Raw genomic sequence first — 26,586 nt, 5'->3', positions numbered from 1 at the left:
CTCCTGTTCTTATGTATGCTTCTTCTCCTTCTGCACGAAAACGAATGACTGAGACAGTTGCTAGTCTTTTGTCTCCATTGTTTGGGTCACTGAATATGACCCCGGTGTCGGAACGTAAGCAAAGTCGTAGTCAGCTTCCTAGTTCTGAGGAGCGGACAGTGTTGGAATTGCTGGCTCGCAGATGGATTTAAAATGCTTCTAGGTATGATTTGCCAGCGGTTATGGATGTTTTCTTTCAGTGGGATCCGCCTAAGCAAAGGTATGTTTTTGATGTAATGTGTACTTTCTTACATCAGGAATGGGAAGATAATGAGTTGGGTCCGATTCCGCAGGAAGTGCTTGATGTCCAGTCAGAATTTGCTAAAGGGACGATAGTGGAGTCTGATGTCTCAGATGCCGTAGAGGCGATACTTGCTTTCAGATCTAGGCTTCCGCCTCAGACATTGCACAAACCTGATTCCGCTGTTAGGAGGAAAGTGAAGCAGTATCCTATGAGAGAGGTTCCTCCTGTATGGAGAGAGGCAGTTCAGGCTAATGTTAATCAGGGTATTGCGGCTGCAGAGGCTCATTTTCAGCGAGTGTGGGTACATGTTCCTTGGAAGAGAGCAGAGGTCTTGGCTCTTAAGCAGACCCCCATAAGAATCCTGCTGGTTATTACAAGGAGTTGTCCCAGACAGTTGATGCATGTATTATGAATCTAGCTGACATAGATATGTTGATGGGTAATGTAGTTCCGCAACCTTTGTGGGCGAAGATCCGTCATGAGGATCATGCGCCAGAATTGGGAGATACGTGGGCGAATATTACTGCTGCGGATGGTCGGCAGGTAGGAGGTGCTAAGGCTGAACCCTTAGTTGCAGAATTACCAGGTAGGATTATTAATCTGATGAAAACGATGATGCCTCCTTTATGAGTGAATTGGGATAAGTTAGCAGCATGCAACCAAAAGAAAGACGAAAGTGTGTCTGATTTCTTTACTAGGTTTGAGGAGACGTTTATCGATCATAGTGGTCAGGATATGAGTACGGAAGGTGGTCAAAGGTTGTTCGTGGACAAATTTGGCTTTAATTTGCTTCCCGAACTTTGTAATAAGTTAAAGGACTCTGAGAGTTCATGGGCTGTTTCTTCGTTGGCCCAGATATTGGCTACTGCACAATATTATGGGAATAGGGATAAAAATGAGAAGGATAAAGTAGAGAAGAAAACTAGAGACTTAAAGACAAAAGTTCTTTTGCAGCAAGCTTATCCGCCTCGTCCGAATCAGCCTCAGTTTCAGCAACCTCCACAGTTTCAGAGATTGTTACAGAAGCCCGAGCCTTACGCTCCGCGATTCTTTCCAGGTCCTAATCAGTGTGCTTACTGTAGAGAGGAAGGTCATTTTAAGAACAGTTGTCCGGCTTTGCTACAGCGTGTGAATGGTGTATCTGGTCAGAGAGGTCGTGGTGGTTTCCAGCAAGCTCCTAGGGGTAGGGGACGTGGTGTGTTTCCCCAGAATGAACGTTCCTTTCCCCCTCAGAATTCTGCGAATTATTTCGACAGACAGACTGTTCCGACTGTTCAGTCTGCCCAGTACAATGTTGAGGACTACTGTGTTGAAGGTGAGAGTGCTGGTTATAATGATAGCTAGGACAGCCATGGACAAAGTGAGGGAGTAGTGTCAGTTTCTGTAGATCAGAGTGGACCTTATGTTGAAGTGATTACATCAGGTGTGGTAGAACCTTTTCTTTTGGATACTGGTGCGACGAAGAGTTCTATCATGCACTCTAAACTTCCTGGCGCACCTTTGTCTGGCTTGACCAATGTTTCAGTAGAATTTTCAGGCGCCCCAGTTCATAATCCGGTTTCTAGCCCTTTGTACCTTTCTATTGGCCCTTGTAAATTGGAAGCTCCCCTTATTCTAACGACTGGTTGTGGTGAGAATCTGTTGGGTTTGGACTTGCTGAAAAGATTGTATGCGACATTGCATTGTTCTCCTTCGGGAGTACATCTTACCGTGGGTAAGAAAGTGATTTCTCCAATGTATTTGTCTAAAGATTGTCTTCCACTGGAATTGCGTTCGCTTCCTGATACGCTTTGGGCTACAGGTCCCAATGATGTTGGTCTTTTGCAGATTCCACCCTATGTTGTTACCCTTAAGTCAAATGCTAGGCTACCTCGTATTCCGCAATATAAGATATCTAGCGATGCTGAGAGAGCTCTTTTGGCGATTATCTATGATCTGGTTGAGAAGGGTGTAATTAAAAAAAACGAGAAGTAATGTGTGTAACAGTCCTGTTTTGCCTGTCCTTAAACATACTGACGTCTCTCAGCCACCTGTGTATCGGTTTGTGATCGATCTTCGAGAGGTGAATAAGATTGTCATGCCACAGTTTCCTGTTGTTCCTGACATCACTGCTTTGTTGACTCTGATTCCTGCTTCGGCTGCCTGGTTTTCAGTTATCGACTTGAAAAATGCTTTCTTCAGTATTCCGATTGCTGAGGAGAGTAGAGATATTTTCGGCTTCTCTTTAGGAGGCCGAAGCTTCCGGTTTAAGCGCGCACCTCAAGGTTATTGTGAAAGTCCCTCCATCTATAGTCAGGCGTTGAAAACTCAGCTTGATGGTTTTGAGTTGCCTTCTGGTGCTAATCTTATCCAGTATGTTGATGATCTGCTGATTACTGCTGATGACGTAGAGATTTGTAAAGAAGCTACTCTTTCTTTGTTACGACATTTGTCTGACCTTCATCATAAAGTGTCACTTTCAAAGTTACGGTATTGCCTCCAAGAAGTAACCTACTTAGGTCATCTCTTGTCGAAGGAGGGAAGACTATTGACCCCAGAGCAAATTCAAGCGATTGCCCAAATGAGTGTGCCATCCACACAGAGAGAAGTGCATGCCTTTTTAGGTATCACGTCGTATTGCAGACAGTGGATTCCAAATGTTTCCCTGTTAGCGAAACCTCTGTTAGCGCTGACTCTTAAAGATACTACGCATCCTCTCCCTTGGTCTGACTAATGTCAGAAAAGTTTTTCTGAATCACGTGATGCATTGTGTTCTGCTCCGGTGTTGGGTACCCCGGATTATAGTAAGCCTTTTACATTGTATGTACACGAGGGAGAAGGTTGTGCATTGTCAGTGTTGACGCAACAATTTGGAGATAAGCAGCGTCCATGTGCGTATTTTTCAGCTGCGTTAGATCTGGTAGCTAGAGCGTTGCCGAGCTGTTTGAGAGCTACAGCGGCAGCGGCTGTTTCTATCCGACAGTCTGCTGGTTTGGTATTGGATAATACGTTGATTGTAATGGTCCCACATGCAGTGGATACCCTATTGAACAGGACCAAGACACAGCACCTTTCCTAGTGCACGTTTGTCAGGTTATGAGTTGGCACTGTTGGCGAGCCATGTGCACATCAAAAGATGCAATGTGTTGAATCCAGCTACGTTGTTGCCGATTTCTGTAGAGACAGATGTTCAAGAACAGCATGATTGCTTTCTCCGGACAGAGGAGGAAACGAAGGCTAGAGTTGATTTAAAAGATACTCCTCTTACGAATGTTGATGGTACCCTATGGGTAGTTGGTTCGTGTTTCAAGCTTCCGAATGGTGAGACGACTGCAGCATATGCTGTCACAACTTTACACACAGTTGTTGAAACAGCACGTATAGCACTGAATTCTGCGCAAGCAGCAGAGTTGATTGCTTTGACTAGAGCGTGTGTATTGTCAAAAGGAAAGCGAGTGAATGTTTATACTGATAGCCAGTATGCGTTTGGTGTTGCCCATAGTTTCGGACGTTTGTGGAGAGAGAGAGGATTTCTTACTTCCCATGGTACGAAAATTCAGCATGGGCAGTTAGTGAATGAACTTCTTGAATCACTTACTCTCCCAAAGCAGATTGCAATTGTGAAGTGTAGTGCGCATAAGGAAGTTGTGGATGATGTGGGCCGAGGAAATGCGTTTGCGGATGAAGTTGCGAAGGAAACGGCGAAAGACATGATGAGCCGAATGTATGTTGCAGGCCCTGCTAATTGGGTTATGGCTGGTGGAATGTGTGAAGACACAATAGAAAGTGTGAAGATGATTCAGGCTGAAGCTACTGAGAAAGAAGTGAGTATGTGGAGAGAAAGTACGGGTATGTTGGATTCGACAGGTTGTTGGGTTGAGTTGTCAGAACACCAGCGATGGTTGTTGCCTGATACGTATGTGCTCCCAGTGGTTACTATGGCTCATGGAATGGCTCACATAAGTTCGAAAGGAATATGTAAGTTGTTGGCTCCAGTATGGCAGAATGCTGGAATTCCGAAATGTGCTGAGAATGTGGTGAAGCATTGTATGATTTATCTGAAGTATAATCCTGGAAAGGGAACTCCAACTCCAGCTGGTCATTTTTCTCCTCCGACGTATCCGTTTGAGGTGATACAGCTAGATTACATTCACATGGAGAGATGTAACAACCTGAAGTATGTTCTTGTGGTTGTTTGTGCCTTTCCCAGATGGATAGAGGCCTACCACCTAAAGGATAATACTGCCTTGTCTACAGCCAAGGTTTTGCTCAAAGAGTATTTCACCAGATGTGGTTTGCCGAGAATTGTATGGAGCGACAATGGGAGTGAATTTGTGGGCCAAATCATGAAGAAAGTGTGTGCGGGTTTGGGTATCAATCAGAAATTCCATGCTGCGAATCACCCCCAGTCTACTGGACTTGTCGAGTGCTATAATGGCACTTTGAAGTTGAAGCTAGCTAAGATACAAGCGAGCACTGGTCTTACATGGCCAGATGCCTTGCCGTTGGCTCTTTTGTCAACAAGGACGACAGTGCATTCTCGTGTGGGACTTAGCCCATACGAAATCGTTTTTGGTCGTCCAGCGAATGTTTGGGGTGTGCCACGGCCCAAGAAATTTAGTGACATCGAGTACCCTATGTTGGTGGATTACTTACATGACTTGACTGCTAAATTGCGTGTTCTCCACCAACAGGTCTATGACAGTTTGCCGACAGTGCCTGCGGATCCAGGCCACATGATTCAACCTGGAGAGTACATCTTGACCAAGAATTTTCAACGAACTAAGAACTTGGAGCCGAGATGGACTGGACCGCACTTAGTGTTATTGGTTACTAGAACTGCTGTTAGAGTAGCTGGTAAAAAGAATTGGGTGCATGCCACCCATTGTAAGAAAGTTCCTTTGCCCTTACCGTATGACAAGTGGGTGAGGGATGGTGTAGCAGATTCTGAATGTGAAAGAATTCCTAGATTCGTACCTTTTAGTGATGCACATCTGGAATGGACTCAATCAGAACGCGAAGACGATGAAATTCTTCAAGCTGCTGTGCCACCTCATCTGAAACTTGATACGACGAATCCGGAAACACTTTTTCAAGAGCAAAATGTGTCTGGCAAAGAGCGCTACAACCTAAGACCGAGAATGGGCAAATAAAAAACTTGAATTTTTTATGTAGTGAATTACACCTTGTCAGATCAAGAGACTTTTAAAAAAAAAAAAAATTCTTTTTCGATTCACCATCCGGACTCCGCTGCAGGGTCGCGGTACAGCCCTAAGGGGTGAGCCGCGAATTGACGAAAGGTCTGTGGTTCATGGTCGTTAGTACGGTCTTGACGCACACTTAAGTGAAGAAGGTAATAGCCGTGAGCAGCACGTTAGAGGATGGAGTTTTTTGAGTCTGATAAGGTTGTTATGAGAATTGATCCTAAAGCGAAAATGTGTACATTGGTTCGTAGCAAATGTTTTTTAATATTGTGTTTCTTAATGCTTTTGAATATTACGTTGGCTTGAGTGGGTTGGATTGTCTATGTTACACAACAGACGCTTGTATCTACGTCCCAACCTACTCTTTCTTTTTCTACTGTTTCCCCACATGAGTTTCATACGTTGCCTGAACATGAACAGACACGAAGATCGGAATTTGTGAACAATTCGTTTATACAGTTGTTGCATCAGCATCAGCTAGTAGTAAATACTACAAATTGTTGGGTATGTGGTCTTATGCCGCATACAACAGATAAGGGAATGCCATATTTGGTTTCGCCTTTTTCTCCTAATGGGTCAGTATGGGCACTCCAAGCGATGTTAATCTATGCGAATGAAGCATCTCCTGTACGTTCCTTTAAAGATAATGCGAGTAATAATGCCTTGATACAGGAAATAGTAGATATGATCAGAGATATTGATGCGTATAATGCTATTCCTAAGGATGAGGTACGAGCATATATTAGTTGGAACAAGACTGAATATAGCATTAGTCTGACAGAGAAGGAGAGACGGAAAAGGTCTTCCCCTATTTGGTTTGTACCCCATCGAGGTCAGTTTTGTCTGCAATGTAATGGTCAGAATCCGAGAGCTCAGCTTGGTAAGAGTGTGTGTTCACACATATGTCTATACGTCCCAGAAATCTCCACCGTTCGTGCCAGCCAAAGCCACATATTTTGTTTGTCACGATAGAGCATATACATGGTTGCCATCTGATTTCTCAGGCACATGTTATGTGGCATTTTTGCTTCCCCCTACATACACAGCTGTTTTCAATTACCATAAGACAAGATATGGTAGAGGTGTTATCGATGCGAAAGATACTGTCACACAAGAAGTTGGAGACTTCTTTAAGGGTTTCGTGCCCTTTTGGGGTCCTATGGCTAATAGTAGGAATATTCATCAGCTTACGAGAGTGGTTGAGGCCACTATAAATGAGACTGCAGGTGCCCTTAGTAATATTACGGCTGAGCTTCAAGCGGATCGCCTTACGACGTTACAGAACCGCATTGTTTTAGATATTATACTTGCAGATAGAGGTGGAGTATGTAAATTGATCGGGTCTAGTTGCTGTATTTTCATACCAGATAACGGCCCGACAGTGTACCAAGCCATCTTGAAGTTACATAAGTTTGCTGAGTCTATACATGTAGACGAAGGGAACTGGTCATTAACCACTTGGATGCTAAGGCTATTTTAGATCTTCCATGTAATTTCCATTGAAATCAATGGAAACTCCATGACGAGTTACCCTTGTCATTAGCATTCAAGTGGTTAATGGGATGGATTTGGGGACTGTTGTCTAAATGGGGATGGAAGATTCTGATGTTCCTTGGTATGGCTTTAGCTATCCTTTTCTCGTGTTGTCTATCCAGTGTGGTCCCGCCATTTGTAGTCTTTGTGCTACAATCTGTGTGAGAAGACCCATCCCGAGAGAAGTGAAGGATAATAAGATGATGTTATAGCAACACCTTGATGACCTGATGAGAATAGACATAGACCTGGATTCAGATTGACGTGAGTTTAGGTCATTGCCTACGTAATGGCAAAAGGAGGGTCTGAGGTTCCGTGGTTTTCGGGACCGGACTCCATTTTGTTTAAGTTGTTTGTGATACCATTTTGTGTTGCCCTCACGTAGGCCGTGAAGTTAACCGAACGAACAAAGTTGCATGGGCTTCGTTGTTCATGTACGTACTAACTAGGTCTTTTCTGACTTGTGAGTGAACTGCAAGATGCTGACCCCGTCACCTGAAACTGACCCTTTTGGGAGGCCAATTTCTCTAGCTGATCGTTGTCTGAAATTGCCAATCAATGTTCATTGATATTGTTAACTTTTAGTTTCTTGCACATATCTTATCCTATTCAGCATCTGAATTGTTTCTTTCCTTATGTCTTTTCATTACATGGGTAGTGCTTTCAATTATGGGTTTCTCTGGCTTGTGGTAATCGAATTTGGGACAGTCCTAATAATTAACTTGTGGGTTGGTACAATGTAAAGTGAGCCTTTGGAATGTAATAGCGTGTGGGAAAATGTATTTCATTTGTCAGAATTTGTCGCAGTGGGTGTGCATTTGTAATGAAGCAAATTGGGGATAAAAAGACATGTCTTGCTCTACGAAAATTGAGCAGTCTCCTGAGTTGTACACCATGTTGTATTGCTTGGTTTACTGTTACTAGCTGCAGCTAATAAATTTGATCTCTGATGCCACCTAGAAGTATTCTGTGTCTCTGTATGCCAAGACAGGTGAATCCGAAGACTTCGGGTGTGTCCCTGGCACCGCTGGGTTCTAAGAAAATCCGGTTCTTCAAAGGGTCTCGCTCAACCCTTTCGCCAATCTTAGGAGGTTTAGTTTACACTAGGTTGGGTAGGTGCAACACCACACTTCACCTAGTGACCATGTCTTTAGTTGGGGATACTAGTGTACTCCAGTCTTCTAGATACAGTGATCTTAAGTTCCGGGTACTAAGGACCCTGTAGCAACCCAACCACTAAGCATCTCTTAGACATGCTTATCATAGATGATCTCCAGAACCCTGACAGGTCAGAGGATCAGGATAACATGGGTGGGGAAGTTCCAGAAGAAGGGCAGGAGGGGTTACCCCTACTGGCCCTAATTCTGAGCATAACCAAGAGGAGAATGAGGACCCCTTATTGGTGAACCCAGATCCCCTAGGGAGTAGTGCAGATGGCTCAGAAGGTGTCCCCTTTATTCCTCCTGGGAGGGTTCAGAGGAGTTCTAGAACTCCTTCTGTTGAGTACAGTGTTTCACACATTTCAATAGGGGGCTCCATATCTAGTAAGAGGGAGAACTCCTTAGAAAAGGAATACCAAATGATCAAACTTGAGAAAGTAAGACTTAACCTCAGGCAAGATCAGTTGGCCTTTGACAAGGAGTCCCTATAAGTACAGTGAGCTGGGACTAGAGTCCCATGGTGGCAGCAATAGTGTCCCTAGGATCAGGGAAACATCATTTGACACTAGGAACCTGAGCAGGATAGTCCCTACTTACCAGGAGGGTGATGACTTTCATAAATTGATCACTGTTGGGAGAGGGCCTGTAAAGTTCAGAAGATCCCTCAAGGGCAGTGGGTAACTATCCTGTGACTCTCCTTTGCTAACAAAGGTAGAGATAAGCTATTCACAGTTAGAGAAGAGTATGCTGACAATTATTCAGTCCAGAAGAGTGCCCTCATAGATGAGTTTGGGTTAACCACTGAGCATTACAGGATTACGTTCAGAGACACCCAGAAGTCACCCACCCACGACTTAACAGATTTCATTGATAGTGCTATTAAGGCTCTGAAAGGCTGACTTCATGGAAGCAAGGTACAGCATTATGAAGGATTGTACAATATGATAATGATGGAGCACATTGTTAATAACTGTCAAAACCAACTTTTGCACCAGTACCTGGTGGACTCTGATCTGACCTCTCCCCAACAATTGGGAAAGAAGGCAGACACATGGGTCTGCACCAGGATTAAGCAGAAACATCAGGGTGGTGAGCAGAAGAAAGTTTCTTCCAAAGCTCAATAAAAAGGTGGGGATAAGTCTAAAGAGAAGTCCTCTAAAGGTCCCCAAAAGTCTTCCTCTAGGGGTTGGTCCCAAACTCCTTGTTCCCCTGGAAAGAAACCTTATTGCTATGTCTGCAAGGAGAAAGGCAACAAGAAATGGGACCCCACTTGCCCCAAGGCCAGCAGTAAAAATATCACTACTACTGCTACAACACCCACTAGGTTCCCAAGTAGTAGACCCACAGGTGGTAGTAGTGCACCCAAATATTTTGTTGGGCACCCATGAGGTACTTAGGTGGATACTGGGCCCCCCACAGGGCCCACTGCCAAGAGGAATCCCCTGTTCCACCAATTAGGAACCCCCAGCCTAGCAGTACTAGCCAGGTGAATACTCCTCAGCATTCTAAGGGATCCCAATTACACTTAGCAAGTGACATCCCTCAAAGGCACTCTACTAGGTAAAGTAAAACATGGGGGCTGTCCCAAACAGATTCAACCAAAAGCTGTATGCAACCAAAGGTTGACCCCCAGAGATAAGTACAGGTCAGTCATAGAGAGAAAGGCATTGGTTGTGCTCTGAGGAAGTTGAGACTAACCCTGTTAGGGCTTCACTTCCCTAATCAGACACCCCACAAGACCCTCTCTTGGCTCAAACAGCTGACAGGTAGACACCCCCATCTTTTGAGAGGATCCAAGCTCCTACAGGGGAGGAACTTCTAAGTGGACATAACATAGGTAGTATCCATGCTTGTTTCCAATCCAGGGAAGATCTGGCTTGGCAGTTCAGGCTTCCTATGAGGAACAGGGTCAAGACTGATTTGCATATGACTGGGTCTCAACTGGGGTGACAAAGTTAGCTAAAGAACTATGAAGGATTTTACCCAGGTCTAACACTGACTGGGGGTGAGTGTCTGAAAGGTTTCCGCACTTCGTCCATCATCTCCTTGGTTATGCTTTGTTGGCCCTAAGTTGGCAGGATATTCCCAGGCGTGGGTACCTTGCTCACTTTGTCACTTTTTCAAGCTAGCCTGGCTGATGAGGGGTATTAACCAGAAACCGGTTCCAGGATGCTTGTTTCCATTCCAGGAAAAACCTGGTTTGGCAGTTCAGGCTGGACTGTTCCCATGAGGAACAGGGTCAAGACTGATTTGCATATGGCTGGGTCTGAACTGGGATGGCGAAGTGAGCTAAAGAATGATGATGGATTTAACCTAGATCTAATAGTGACTGGGGTGAGTATCTAAAATTTTCAGTGCTCCGTCCATCATCTCCTTGTGTTTGATATCCTCTGTAAAAATTATTAACCCAAAAGTACTTACCTGATTCCTATGATCTAGGTATTTGAATTCAAATAAAAGTATGTGTCATTTTAATACATTGGTGTTGGATTTCTTTATTTAGTGTGTGCCTAACTTACTGCCGTCACACAAATGGGTATTGTTTTCTCAGTTTCACCAAGCCAGGATAGGTAGCCTTCGATTCTCTGATGCAGCCTTTTGGACAGATGGGAAAGTATGTTTTAAGTCGCAGCAGAAGGTAATTATTATTAGCTATGTGAGCGGTTATCTAAAGCAAATTGGGAGAGATTTCCTTAGCCCCAAATCTGTGGAAACACTGAAAGTGGGGATCTAGAGAGACCAGGAAGTGAGAGTTGTTCACCTTTAGTAGTGTCGGGGGATTCGTTAGTATGAGGTCTTATTGTGCTTGCTAGAAAAAAAACGTAAAGTTAATCTTCTCTTTTGGGCAGAAATTGTAGTCATGCATTTATTACATAAAGGTGGGCTATGCAGGAGTCAAATCTTGGCCTTTATTGCCTCCTCCACAGCCTGGGGCATGCAAATGAAATATGCCAGAGACTTCTGTATTCTCCAACATAATAATAATCCACATTTGTATAGCGCACAATCACCCGTTAGGGTCTCTAGGCGCTGGGGGCCGTCGGGAAGATTAAGCAAGCTATTGCCCAGAGTCACATGGTGCTGGGCTAACCTGCCGCCGGAGCCGGGGATCGAACCCTGATCCCCAGATTCCAGCGTCAGTCGCCCTGGCCGCGGCGCCACACCTCTTCCACAATACAATCACACACTGCAAGCATTACAACATATCTTTTATAACCACACCTTAACACCTTCCAACAGACTACGTAGTTCCTGTTTGGAACCCCCCCCAGAACTGCGAGGGTCCTGATGCATATAATATCCAAGACATTACTTCTCCCCATTTGTTAAATAAAAAGTACAGACAACATTAACACCTCAGTTCCTCAATGAATCGCCCAGGTGCTCGCACTGGTCTGCCAGATGGGATGGTGTGAGGTAATTGAGAAGCACCTTGATCAGGCATCGATGACATGGGCTCAGATGTTTGATCTAAAAATTCAGATGGAGTCACCACGCTTGTGATCTCACGAAATGACGAACATTGAGATTAATGTTTAAAATGTGACAAGTCCCTTGTGATAGTTGTAGTGATTCCTATGTATGATAAACAAAGTCTGGTATGTTTGTTAGTGTTAATTAAAGCCTACCTATTCCAGACAATAATCTATGCGCATGAAAATAGACAATCACTTTTTAGTGGTTAGACATTATCATCTTGCTTTAAGGCTAATGTAATGCCATATCATACCATACCATATGGAAGAAAACAATAGTTTCTAGTAAATGCTTGTTCTTCTTTGGCCTGGGAGCTGTTTGCGGAGTACGGCTCTGTGGAACTCAGCAAAATGACAAAAAAACTCCGCCAAGCTATTCAGAGCTCTGAAAGTGCCCGAGTGCCATTCGTGCTGATTTTTAAGGCCAGGTGTATGTCCCATGCTGTAAAATCAGCGCGAATGACATCATGCACAGCAAAAGATGGAGCTGCTTCTTTCTGCCACTTGAGTAGAAGTTATACTTGAGTTGCAGCTAACTCATCGCAAATGGAAGGTTTCTCATCGCGAGCATTAGCGACCACCTGAGACCCCCCAGAATTGAGAAATCTTGCTGGGAAGCAGTCTTGCATTTGATTTTCCTCGCTCGCGCTTGCCAACTTACTGTTGATGAGTGGGAAAAAATCTCTGCTACCCGGAGTAGAGTCTTTCGGAACTCCGCGAGCTCTGCGGAGTGCGAAAAACTCCTAAAACTCCACAAACAGAGCGAAGTTCACTGCCCAGGCTTACATATGATTAAAACACATTTGATTGTATCCGATTTCAGTGATAAGGCATGGAAATTGTATTAATGAGATAATATTAATAATGTCTTGCATACTGGATAATTAGAATATTTTCACACTGTGGACACTGTTTATAATAATTATTGCTGCATTTCTTTCCTAATTCAGGGAGGCTGGGTGTTGCTTCAAAATTGTCATCTTGGATTAGATTTCTTGGATGAATTACTGGAAACTGTCATTACTGCTGACAATCCACATGAGAGTTTCAGAGTTTGGTTGACAACTGAAGCACACAACAAGTTCCCAATTACCTTATTACAGGTTTGTTTAGAACTTTTTGGTACATGTTCCTATTCTTAGAATCCTTCCTTGTGTCAATTAGGCAGTTTTGAAACTGATGGTCATATTTACAAAGAAGTGACGGAGAGTGGCGTTAGCCTTCTTAGCTTACTGCTGCGCTCCACGACTTCTGAAACACAGGGCTGCCCGGTACTTACAACAATATGGGGCAGCCCTGCATTTCCCCCCACACTGGGGCTAATTTCACCTGCCTAGCGCCAACTCAGGCACCCTTGCACTATAGTGCAAGGGTGCCTGCGTTGGTGGGAATGATTGTTCATGTGCAGGAATGTGTTCCTTCCTGGACATAAACAATCTTTTAAATGGCGGTTTGTAATTTCTCTGTGTGCTGCTTTGTGCAGCACACATAGAAGTTGCAGCTTATCATTTTAAACATTATTGTTTACTTGCAGGAAGGGACACCTTCCTGACATAAACAATAATGCATAGCGTTTTGCTGTTTTTATGTGTGCTGCACAATGCAGCACACATAGAAACAGCAAAGAAGCATTTCTCATCGTTTCGCCATGTTCAGACCATTTTTTTTAATTAATAATTTTGGCGCTACCTCTTGGTTATGCCACCCTTGTAAATAGGGATACAAAAGGGGGTGATGATGGACGGAGCATCTGAACCAATCAAACACTCACACCCAGTCAACAGATCTGGCTTTAATCCATCACCGTTCTTTAGCCCACTCTGCCACCCCAGTTCAGACATGGCCATATGCAAATCAGTCTGACCATGTGCCTCATGGGAACAGTCCAGCCCGAACTGCCAAGCCATGCCTTCCCTGGACCGGAAACAAGCTTCCTAGGACCGGTTTCTGGCATTCCAGCCGTCTTCAGCCAGGCTTGCTTGAATCCAGTGGCAAAGTGAACAAGGGACTCACATCTGAGCATACCCTGCCAACTTATGGCGACAAAGCGGTACAAAAGGGGGTGGTGATGGACGGAGCATCTGAACCAATCAAACACTCACACCCAGTCAACAGATCTGGGTTTAATCCATCACCGTTCTTTAGCCCACTCTGCCACCCCAGTTCAGACATGGCCATATGCAAATCAGTCTGACCCTGTGCCTCACGGGAACAGTCCAGCCCGAACTGCCAAGCCATGCTTTCCCTGGACCGGAAACAAGCTTCCTAGGACCGGTTTCTGGCATTTCAGCCGTCTTCAGCCAGACTTGCTTGAATCCAGTGGCAAAGTGAGCAAGGGACTCACGTCTGAGCATACCCTGCCAACTTATGGCGACAAAGCGGTACAAAAGGGGGTGGTGATGGACGGAGCATCTGAACCAATCAAACACTCACACCCAGTCAACAGATCTGGCTTTAATCCATCACCGTTCTTTAGCCCACTCTGCCACCCCAGTTCAGACATGGCCATATGCAAATCAGTCTGACCCTGTGCCTCATGGGAACAGTCCAGCCCGAACTGCCAAGCCATGCCTTCCCTGGACCGGAAACAAGCTTCCTAGGACTGGTTTCTGGCATTCCAGCTGTCTTCGTCCAGGCTTGCTTGAATCCAGTGGCAAAGTGAGCAAGGGACTCACGTCTGAGCATACCCTGACAACTTATGGCGACAAAGCGGTACAAAAGGGGGTGGTGATGGACGGAGCATCGGAACCAATCAAACACTCACACCCAGTCAACAGATCTGGGTTTAATCCATCACTGTTCTTTAGCCCACTCTGCCACCCCAGTTCAGACATGGCCATATGCAAATCAGTCTGACCCTTTGCCTCATGGGAACAGTACAGCCCGAACTGCCAAGCCATGCTTTCCCTGGACCAGAAACAAGCTTCCTAGGACCGGTTTCTGGCATTTCAGCCGTCTTCAGCCAGACTTGCTTGAATCCAGTGGCAAAGTGAGCAAGGGACTCACGTCTGAGCATACCCTGCCAACTTATGGCGACAAAGCAGTAAAAAAGGGGGTGGTGATGGACAGAGCATCTGAACCAATCAAACACTCACACCCAGTCAACAGATCTGGGTTTAATCCATCACCGTTCTTTAGCCCACTCTGCCACCCCAGTTCAGACATGGCCATATGCAAATCAGTCTGACCCTGTGCCTCATGGGAACAGTCCAGCCCGAACTGCCAAGCCATGCCTTCCCTGGACCGGAAACAAGCTTCCTAGGACTGGTTTCTGGCATTCCAGCTGTCTTCGTCCAGGCTTGCTTGAATCCAGTGGCAAAGTGAGCAAGGGACTCATGTCTGAGCATACCCTGACAACTTATGGCGACAAAGCGGTACAAAAGGGGGTGGTGATGGACGGAGCATCGGAACCAATCAAACACTCACACCCAGTCAACAGATCTGGGTTTAATCCATCACTGTTCTTTAGCCCACTCTGCCACCCCAGTTCAGACATGGCCATATGCAAATCAGTCTGACCCTTTGCCTCATGGGAACAGTACAGCCCAAACTGCCAAGCCATGCCTTCCCTGGACCGGAAACAAGCTTCCTAGGACTGGTTTCTGGCATTCCAGCTGTCTTCGTCCAGGCTTGCTTGAATCCAGTGGCAAAGTGAGCAAGGGACTCATGTCTGAGCATACCCTGACAACTTATGGCGACAAAGCGGTACAAAAGGGGGTGGTGATGGACGGAGCATCGGAACCAATCAAACACTCACACCCAGTCAACAGATCTGGGTTTAATCCATCACTGTTCTTTAGCCCACTCTGCCACCCCAGTTCAGACATGGCCATATGCAAATCAGTCTGACCCTTTGCCTCATGGGAACAGTACAGCCCAAACTGCCAAGCCATGCCTTCCCTGGACCGGAAACAAGCTTCCTAGGACCGGTTTCTGGCATTCCAGCCGTCTTCAGCCTGGCTTGCTTGAATCCAGTGGCAAAGTGAGCAAGGGACTTACGTCTGGGCATACCCTTCCCACATAGGGTGAACAGCAAAACACACAAGATGATGGACGGAATGTTGCACAATGGCAAACATTCACCCCCAGTCACAGATCTGGGTTTAAGCCATCGTTATTTTGCTCACCAAGCCACCCCAGTTCAGACATGGCCATATGCAAATCAGTCTTGACCCTGTGCCTCATCCTAGGATGCTTGATTCCGGTCCAGGGAAGACATGGCTTGGCAGTTCGGGCTGGACTGTTCCAATGAGGCACAGGGTCAAGACTGATTTGCATATGTTATGTTATGTTATGTTATTTATTCATTTTTATAGCGCACGGCTACTCAAAAAGAGTGTCCCGGCGCTTTTCTTGGAGAAAGGCAAACAAGCTGTAACATAATAACATAACACCAAATGAAAGACTAAAAGAACAGTAAGCCAGGAGTTCAAGAGAGAGCGGCTACTGAGTAAAAAGCCACGTTTTAAGGCCTTTCCTAAAAGCCAGCAAGCTAGTGGCTCCCCGCAGGGCCAGCGGCAAGGAGTTCCATAGCTGAGATGCCAGCAATCCAAAAGAGCGCCCGCCAAGGCGCGCTTTCTTTACCCGAGGGACAACAGCAAGGTGCAGGGCTTCTGACCTCAGAGACCTGGTCGGATGATAGAAGACCAGTCTCTTTTGGAGGTACTTAGCTCCCCCCTTGTGAAGAGCTTTATAGACCAAGGTAAGAGCCTTAAAGGCGATCCTCTTGCGGATGGGCAGCCAATGTAACGTTGCCAGCAATCCCGAGGCACTGGAGCGCCTACTAAGGCCGAAGATTGCCCTGGCCGCGGCGTTCTGCACCACTTGAAGGCGCTGCAGCAAGTACTCTGGAAGGCCCAGGTAGAGAATGTTGGAATAATCCAACCTGGACCCAATCAGAGCCTGAACTGTCAGCGTCCTATGTTCCACGGATAACAAAGGAAGGAACCTCCGCAGCATCCTGAGGATGCCAAAGCACATACCCGACACCCCCAGGATCTGAGATTTCAGGGTTAACCTGTTATCCAACTTCACCCCTAAATTCTTTGCAACCTGAGAGGAGCAGGATGGAGGGAACATATCCCGTGGCCACCAAGTCTGCCAGTCAGGTTCGATGTCACACCCAAAGAAAAGTACTTCGGACTTGTCGGAATTGCACTTAAGGCTGTTTAGATGGAACCAATGAAAAACAGCCCCAAGGCAATCCCGAATACTCTCCCCATCAAAGTCGCCTCCTCTCGTACAAGAGAAGAGGAGCTGGGTGTCATCCGCATAAGATACGATCTGGGCACCATGCGACTCCACCAGTGCCGCCAACGGGGTCATAATGATGTTAAAGAGGGTCGGGCTCAAAATAGAGCCCTGAGGGACCCCGACTCCCAGAGGCGGCATCACGGCGGAATCAGGCGGGGCCCAGATCGTTTGCCGGCGGTCGGCAAGAAAGGAGGAAAACCAGTCGAACACCGTCCCCCGTATGCCTATCTCGCGAAGTCTTGCGAGAAGACCATCATGGGGAACGGTGTCGAAAGCCGCCGACAGGTCTAACATCACCAGCATGACTTTGCCCCCAGAGTCCAGAACCCCCTTAATGGTTTCCAAAACCTCCAGGAGCGCAGTCTCCGTGCTAAGATGGGGACGAAAGCCCGATTGGGTGGCGTGCAAGATCTCATTAGATTCAAGGAAATTGGAAAGCACGCCTTGAACGTGCTTTTCCAGAATCTTCATGAGGGCCGGCAGCAGGGAGATGGGCCTATAATTGACTGGGGCCTTCGGGTCTAGGCCAGATTTTTTAAGCAAGGGAATCACCATCGCCTGCTTCCAGGTTTGCGGGACCTCACCTAGCCTCAACGAAAGATTCAAAAGCGGATTAGCCAACGGGTTGATCACATCCGCGACTTTCGCTAGAAATTTAGCCGGGCATGGGTCAAGGGGAGAACCCGATTTTAAATTGCCCATTAGAGCCAGGGAGTCCGGAGCAGAGATTGGAGGAAACACACTCAACGTCGCCCTAGGCCCCGCCTGTGGCAGTGTGATGATGTCACGTTCAATTTGACCCACAGACGTTGGTACCAGGAATGACTCCTGGATGCGTTGGATTTTGCTCGTAAAGAAGTCAGCAAGATCCGCAGCCCAGGTACCAGATGGTTTTTGGTCCGAAGTGTTCGACCAAGGTGAGGTGAATTCTCTCACGATGGAGAATATCTCCTTGCAGGAGTTGGAAGCAGCGTCAATTCTCCTGGCTAGATACGCTTTTTTTTCCAGGCGAATGTCCCGGTGATAAGCCTTTACCACCGTTTTATAGGTCAGCTTGGCAACAGTGTCATATTGTGCCCGCCAAGCTCTTTCGGCTACCTTGCACTGCTGCCGCGTAGCCGACAGTGCAGCGGTAAACCAAGGCGCGGAGACCCGTTTCGGTGTCGGGCGAGATGTTACTTCCGGGGCAAGATCGTTTAGCCTGTCCAAAAACCAGTCCTGCATGGTCTGCAAATCCCTGTCTAGATCGCCTGAAAGGAGACAGGGATAGGCCACAGCTGCTTGCGCCAGCATCTCTGGGGTTACTTGATGGAATGCCCTATGGACACGACCCTGTTGATGTGCCGGGGTAGGCACTGACTTACCTATGCCCTTGATCACAAATTTGGCAAGGAAGTGGTCTGACCAAAGGACAGGAGTAACCTCTATACCCTCAAGAGGTACAGACGAGAAAACTTGGTCAAGGGTGTGCCCCTTCTCATGCGTAGGCTCCCGAAGGTAAGGGATAAGTCCCAGAGGGGTTAGCGCCTCAGAGAGTTTGGTAGCAGCCGGATCGGATGGATCATCCAACCGAAAGTTGAGATCGCCAGCCACGACGAAATGTTCAGCTTTCAGGGCATGTCTGAACTGGGGTGGCTTGGTGAGCAAAATAATGATGGATTAAACCCAGATCTGTGACTGCGGGTGAATGTTTGCCATTGTGCAACATTCCGTCCATCATCTTGTGTGTTTTACCCTTGTAAATAGGGGCTGTGTCAAAATCAATGGAAGTTGTAGCGGAACGCCTACAGCAATACCTATTGCCCACCCCTTTCACCCTATGTATAGCTTGAAAGGGTGCCTTATATACAAAGCAGCAATAAGCCATGTTACCTGGCTTAACACTGCCTTGTAAATAAGGCGAAGCTAATATCACCACAGGAACATATTTAAAAGTGATGTTCCTGTGGCGATAGGGGCTTGTAAATATGCCCCTGAATGTTTGAATTAATAGTCACATGTTCTGAACATAGTGCTAGACACCAGTACATGGCGTTATGAATCATTTTATGAATAAAAGAGTACTGATCTATTTTTTGACAATGATATGTAATATTTTATCAGAAATCTCTTATAGTTATTTCACTACGCTTAGCACCAGCCATGCTGCCTTTTAGACAGATGGGAAAGTATGTTTTAAGTCGCCGCAGAAGGTAATTATTATTAGCTATATGAGCGGTTATCTAAAACAAATTGGGAGACATTTCCTTAGAGACAGATCTGTGGAAACACTGAAAGTGGGGATCAAGAGAGACCAGGAAGTGAGAGGTGTTCACCTTTAGTAGTGTTGGGGGATCCGTTAGTATGCCATCTTATTGTGCTTGCTGGCAAAATAAAACGTAAAGTTAATCTTCTCTTTTGGGCAGAAATAGTAGTTGTGTTATTTATTACATAAAGGTGGGCTATGCAGTAGTCAAATCATGGCTTTTATAGCATACCCCCCAGCCTAGGGCAAGCAAATGAAATATGCCACACATAGGGCCAGATGTAGGTAATTCTATTTTACCGACTCATAAATACCGAATTTTACCGATTCTGTATTCATGAATCGGTAAAATAGAAGTACCGAGATGTAGGTAAATCCAGATGTGGATTTACCGAATCTTTAAAAGTCGGTATTTACCGATTCGGTAAATACCGACCGGTAATGCCCCATTCATTCCTATGGGCTTTGAAGCTCATAGGAATGAATGGGGCATTACCGGTCGGTATTTACCGAATCGGTAAATACCGATTTTGACAAGGGTGCAGGGGGTGTCACTTTGACACCCTCTAGCACCCCCAAAAAAGGTTCGGGGGCCATGTGGCAGGTATACCTGCCCTAAGGGCAGGTCTGCCTGTCATATGGCACAGGTGTGCATGCACACATGTGCATGCACACCTGAATCGGTATTTTACCATCAAATTGAATTTGATGGTAAAATACCGAATTTGTAGGGCTTGTGGGACTCAGAAGAGTCCCACCTACATCTCAATTTTACCGATTCTATAAAAATACCGGTCGGTAAATTTACCGACCGGTATATTTACCGAATCGGTAAAATTACCGAAATGGCCTGTTTCCTGCCCCCTACATCTCAAAAGCCAAATACCGGTCGGTAACGGCCGAATTCGGCCGTTACCGACCGGTATTTGGCTACCTACATCTGGCCCATAGACCTCTGCAAGAGACTTCTTTAATCGCCAACATACAATCCTACACTGCAAGCATTACAGCATATATTTATAACCACACCTTAACACCTTCCAACAGACTACGTAGTTCTGTTTGGAGTCCCCCCCCCCCCAGAACTGCGAGGGTCCTGATGCATATTGTTAGAAATGGGATTTCTGGTTGGCTAAGGCTTGCACCAAAGCCAGGCAGAAACCACCACTCTAGTTAGGGCAAGGAAGTTACACTCCAAAGATAACCCCTGCTCACCCCCTTGGCAACGTGACACGAGCAGTAAGGCTGATCCCGGAGGCAATGTAATTTAAGTATTTGCGCACGCACCCACCAGCAACAACATCCCAGGCCCCCCACAAAAGGAACTCCACACAAGGTTATATCAAAAATAGCCTTTGTATTCTCAAAACACATCAGATAGTAATCACACAATATACATTGTGCCATATGGCATGGGCAATATTCACAAGGGATTATTTACACATGACAGGGCCACGTGGGCCACTGTCAGACTTAGCACTTGGTAAAGAAATAGTAAAATAGATAACTTGGTAAAAGTGAACTAAAGCATACACATACAAGTAAAAATAGGTCATAGAATGTACAGTCAGTAAACACGGATAATCACTGCACTTGCAACAGTCTGTACCATGGAATCCATCATGCACAGTATCCCACCAGTCTAACTACATTAGACCCTCACCACCTAAGTAAACCTTACACTTGGGGCTTAAATCACACAGGGAAGTATAATCTCCCTAACATAAACCTAAACAGGTAAAACGACCTCCTATGCATAAACCATATCTAGAGGTATAAAACAGGGTGCGCCAAACATACTATATACAATGCATTTCCTAACACCCAAAAAGCATTAGCACATAAATCATAATAGCACATAAATCCCATTAGGGACTGCGCCCTATAAATGTAACAATCCCCCCTGGCCAACTGGCCATCTAAAAAGGGGGCTCAAACGCCCTATGTCCAGAGAGTCAGGGCTGCTGCCTAAGCAGCGAAAGTCAAGGTTGCGCCACTGCACCAAAACCTAAACGTGGCAGCTGCCCACTACTTGCTGGGCAGCTGAGAACAATAGCAAGGGGCCTAAACATAGCAGCTGGCACTAAGTGCTGCGCAGCTGGGGAAGGCCAAGGTAGGGGCGAAGGAGTGCGACTAACTCCTGAGTCCAAAGACATGTCCCTAGGAAGAAAGAACCTAAACGGTGCAGCTGCCCTCTACGTGCTGGGAAGCTGTGAAGCAAACTGCGACATGGGCCCTCACTGGCCCTCTGAGCAAAGACTGCGCCAAAACGTTGGAGCCACCTGGCTCTGGGGCAAAGAATGCGCATTTTGGGAGCCCTCTAACTCTGAAACAACACGTGCCCATCGTCGGAGCCCTCGGGCTCTGGGCAATGGTGGGGCCTGGAACTGCCCCTGGGCCACTCTGGCCCTACAAGGAATAATTGCCCCCATCTGCGGAGCGCCATGGTTCAGGGGTGGGCCATGGGCCCTGGGACCTCAGTACCCCCACGGGCCCTCGAGACAAAAAGATAGACATCGGTGGAGTGGCCCGCTGCCATCTGGGGCTGCTCTGAAACAGGGCACCACTCTGGTGCCTGGGGGACACCCCCACCGGGCCCCTTCCCTCAATGCAGCCCCTTCGCAATAGCCAGGCGGCACTAAAAAGAAGCCACCGTCGGGGCGGCCCGCCACTGCAGGCCCTGGTACTTATGTGGCTTTCCCCCCGCCCCAGTCGTATTAACTTACCAGCTCTCGATGGAGGAAGGTTTCTCCTGGCAGTTGCAGCGGGTGCAGGCACCGGCAATGTGCCTCGCGCCCCCTCCGCGGGACATCAGCTGCAGCACTGGCGGGGCTCTCTCTCCCCATGGGAGCCCCACCTCCATGCAAACGTCTTCACCCAGTCCTCTCTCCTCGAGGACCGGGACTCTCAAATGGGAGCCCGCAAGGCTCTGGGTCTTCCTTTCCTGCATATGGCCGCACTTCCGCTTTCGTCCAGCGGCCCCGCTCACAACCAGGCAGGCCGCAGACACGGTGGCAATCTTCAAACGCGGCTCGGGCCACGACGGTGAAACGCGGGGTGGGCACCCGCTTTGGTTAAAAGGTCAAAAGCGCCACGAGGGGTAGGCTCCCTCTAAATTTGGCGATAAAGCAGGGTGGGCTCCTGCTATTTATAAACAAAGGCACCCACAAATAAATCAGCAAGAAGCAGGGTGGGCAGCTGCGCACCAGGAACAGGACAGTCGAAAATAAAGCGCTCACAAGGTGCTGGGGGGCACAGCAACCATAAAGCCCCCAAAGAAGGACCCCCTAGAAAGAAAAGGGTCCCAGCCACAAGCAGGGCACCCAGGACAAGGCTTCCAGGGCCAGGAAAGTCTCCCAGCCATCCTCAGGCCAGGCAGAAGGGGACCCAGAAAGAAGTCCTCCAGCAATCCAGGGGCTGGGCAGGGCCCAGGGAGGCAAGCCTTCCTCTGGGCCCCAGCTGCAGCACGCCCCTGGTAGATTCAAGTCAGGAAACAAGAACATTTTAAAGGAGGTCACAGCCTCTTTGTATACACACAAATCCTGTGTCTCTAGGGTGCAGAGTGGGGGAAAACCAGGCGCAGCTGGTTCTGGAGCACTCTGTTGTGCTCAGCCCCTCTCCCCATTCACAGGACAGGCTAGGGTCATCAGTCGCACCACAGGGGGCGGGAGCCAGCATTGTGTAGGGAAGGCCCAGCCCTATTCAGGTCCCAAGTGCACCCCTCCCGCACATCAACATGCAGATCTCTCCATTCACCACCAGGGCAAACCCATCCTGACTCCTGGAGTCAGGCACACAAGCCAGCTCCAGCCAATCACAAGCCAGACAGTCCATTCACATGTATTGCCCAGACAGGCCAACTTCTAGAAGTGGCACTTCCACACTGGACACAATAAATCCACGCAAATCATCGCGCAGCATTTAATCACATGAGTCCGCACATACCAAACTCGGCCCTGCACTCCCCACACATCAGGAACTACCATGGACACACATATCCCCCATGCAGTCCTATGGGAGGGCAGGCCAATCTCACCCACGCACTCAGAGAGTGCACGCACTTTACACTGGGACACAGGGTCAAAGTGCGCAAAGACCAGAAATCACTATAATTATGTAAAAGGCAAAAAGTTCAGGGGTGAACCTGCCAGAAGGGCCAAGTCCAACACATATAATATCCAAGACATAACATCTCTCCATTTGTTAAACAAAAAGTACAGACAGCATAAACATCTCAGTTCCTCAATGAGTCGCCCAGGTGCTCGCACTGCTCTGCCAGATGGGATGGTGTGAGGTAATTGAGAAGCACCTTGATCAGGCATCGATGACATGGGCTCAGATGTTTCATCTAAAATTTCATATGGGATCACTGCGCTCGTTATCTCACAAAATGACGAACATTGAGAATAATGTTTAAAATGTGTCAAGTCCCTTGTGATAGATTTTCTGGGAAGCTGTGCTGTCACCATGTGCCCTTTGCACGTCACAACTCTCAAAGGGTCAGCAGCAAATGGAGTCTCCATTTACCGCTTCTGTTTAAACAGTACCCAGTTCCCTTTATTGAAGATGGTTTCCTGAGCCTGTCGGCACTGAGCAACATAAGTTTTAATCTTGTACTTTCAGGAAGTGTTTGTGACACAAACCTTATCAGCATTCATCGATTGGTCTGATTCCCTTTGTGGTAGTTTGGTTCTGATGGCTCTCCCAAATAGCAAGGTTGCAGGACTATAGGCACGAAAGGCTTGACACATGGCTTGGTTGATATCAGTTTCCTCCTTTGAGGCTCACTGAATCACACTCTTGAGCATGCCCATGAATCATTCAACAACACCTTTGGCTTAGGGCCACAGAGTTGTACTCTTTTGATGCTTAATATTGAGTTGAACGAGAACCTTTCTGAATTTTGTTACTATTGAAAGGCTGATCATTGTCCGATTTGAGAATATCGAGGATCCCCCATGCTGCAAAAATGTCATCAAGCTGCTTGATGACTTTGTCATGTGCTGTTGATGATAAGTCTTCCACCACAGAAAAACTCGAATATTCATTAACGACTACCATGTGATGATGTCCTTTACTTAAAGTCCCAAAGAAGTCAACTGCAACTCTCTCCCAGGCACAGGAAGGTCAGACATTTTTAGTGATTGCCGTGTCACCTTGGGGATTGAATAGTTACAAAGATGGCACGCTTTCAGCTCTTTCTCAACCCGCTCATCTAAAATAGGAAACCATAGTCAGTCTCTTAGGGCTCGCTTGGTGGCTACAATATCACAATATCCTTTGGTTCTAGCTCAATGACTTGCTGTCCCAGGCTCTCAGGTACGACTTGACTATTCTCTCGAGTGACCATTAGCACACCTTGTAAATTTATGAATTTTTGAAATTCAACTTAGTCAAGAAAGGGTCGAGTATTTTCTAAGAGTGCATTGTAATGAGGTCCTTGAGGATGAGCATGTTTCTATCTGCGTTGGTATAAGCAATGATCTGTTCAATGGATAAAGCTGCTGTCATGCTGGACCTCACAATGAAGTTCTTTGGATGTCGGACTGTGGCGAGGTAGTGGTACTCGTGAAAAGTAATCTGCGGGGTTTTGGTCTTTGCTCGGCTTGTGTTCAATTGCATAGTTGTATTCTTGCAGTCGCAAACCCCCACCCTTTGATGCAAGGGGGCATTTTAGCTTTTGGGTTTCCAAAGATGTGTGCAATGCCTGATGGTCTGTGATAATAGTGAAATATTTCTGATACAGAAACACATGGAAATGTTTACAGGCCGAAGGTACAGTCGGACTCTCCTTAGTCGGACTCTCCTTCTCCGGCTGTGAGTAGGCATGTTTTGTTTCAGAAGTGCTTCTTCTGGTAAGGTCACAATGTGTCTCTGGGCATTCAGATGGCCATTGAGTTGAGCATGGATTGCTCCCAGCCCTACCGGGCTTGCATCTACTGCAATCTCAGTATGTACCTTGGGGTCAAACACATTTTTTATTCCTTTGAAACTTTTGTCACATTAAGGAGACCACTGGAATAGAACATTTCTCTTTGTTAGGTCTCTCAATGGGCAAGTCACTGTTGCAAAGTCACAAATGTATCTTGAGCAATTACTGGCCATGGCTTAGAAAGATCTCTTTTTTTTTAAAACTGTTTTTATTGAGAATTCATTATTGGTACAAAAAAGAAAAAAAAAAGAACAAAAGAACAAAAGAACATTTCATATATTATTACAAATGGTAAAGTTAATTTAAAAAGGAGATATCATAAATACAATAAATAGACATTCATATACGAAGATAATATTCCATTCCATTAAAATTCTTAGAATACATTATACACAAACAAATACATAAATATACTAGCCTATGTTTACAATCGTTCATCTCGCCAGATTTTTACAGGCGCCCATATTTTTAACCCAAATTCCCGTGTTTTCCTACCCTTGAGTGCATATAGTGTGGACACAACGTTATGGATTCCCAAAAGTCTAGTCACCCACATTTGAATTGATGGGGCAGTATCATCCTTCGAAGCTGCTGAGATCAAAATACGCAAAACTGCTGATGATATAAAGATAAGCGCTTCGGTCTCTTTATTCAGACCCAGTTTGCTATCGATTCCGAGAATCATTAAGGTCGGGGATAGGCAGATCTTAAAGCCTAGCAGCCCCTCCCAAAATGTCTCAATCTCCCTTTTTATGATTCTTAATTTCTCACAGTGGTGGAACATATGCAGCAGATCCACGGGGTCTTTTGAACATCTAGGGCATCTATTATCTTCTCTTTTACCCCAGTCAAATAACTTAGAGGGTGTATAATAGAGATTAAATAATGTTTTAAAATGTTGTGCTTTCAGGTTAGAGGAGCGTAAAACCTCTTTATCCAATTGTAGCGCTCTGTCTAGATCTACGTCTGGATCAGCCAATTTTATAGCTCAGGAGGCTTCATTTTTTTCAATATCATCCCGGGTCGCTGCTATTAAGGCTTTATAAATAATTTTGATCCTACACCCCCCTTTAACACATATTCCAGAGCACTACAACGACTGTTGGGAGGGATACAGGGTCTGATCGATTTTAAAATTTGCGTAACCTGGAGATATTTAAACCTTTGACTACTTAATATCCCATATTTCTGCTAGATCGCCTCAAAACTCATCAACCTGTCTACCTCCATTATATCCCCTACTGTCCGAATGCCCGTCTGTTCCCAGTATTTCCATGCACCATCCCTGCCTAAATTTGGAAAAAACCCTGACTTCCAGAGAGGTGTATGCAGATTAATTTTTGGAATCGATAACACCCTCTGTATTTTTTCCACACCTCCCAGGCACTGTCCACTGTCTTGTATCTCATTTTTTAAAAAATACTTTCGGCCTGTTTTCCTTAGCAATATACCCACCGCCTCCCTCCCCATTAAAAGCTCATATATAGAGGGAATATTTTGACAACTGTATAGACGGTCTTG

The 26,586-nt window shown here is 46.3% G+C and overlaps 1 protein-coding gene across 7 annotated transcripts in view; it reads left to right on the top strand.

The window, feature by feature from the left end:
- DNAH8 (dynein axonemal heavy chain 8) overlaps window positions 1-26,586 on the top strand; it is a 10,041,960-nt gene that overhangs the window by 9,122,191 nt on the left and 893,183 nt on the right. For all 7 annotated transcript variants that reach the window (XM_078647354.1, XM_078647353.1, XM_078647356.1 and 4 more), the window contains one exon: window positions 12,586-12,738. In XM_078647354.1, coding sequence (XP_078503480.1) covers window positions 12,586-12,738 — 153 coding nt within the window. The remainder of the gene's footprint in view (window positions 1-12,585; window positions 12,739-26,586) is intronic.

The sequence above is a fragment of the Lissotriton helveticus genome, chromosome 6 (assembly GCF_964261635.1).
Source record: "Lissotriton helveticus chromosome 6, aLisHel1.1, whole genome shotgun sequence".
Taxonomy (NCBI): Eukaryota; Metazoa; Chordata; class Amphibia; order Caudata; family Salamandridae; genus Lissotriton; species Lissotriton helveticus.
This window is presented reverse-complemented; position numbering and strand designations above follow the sequence as displayed.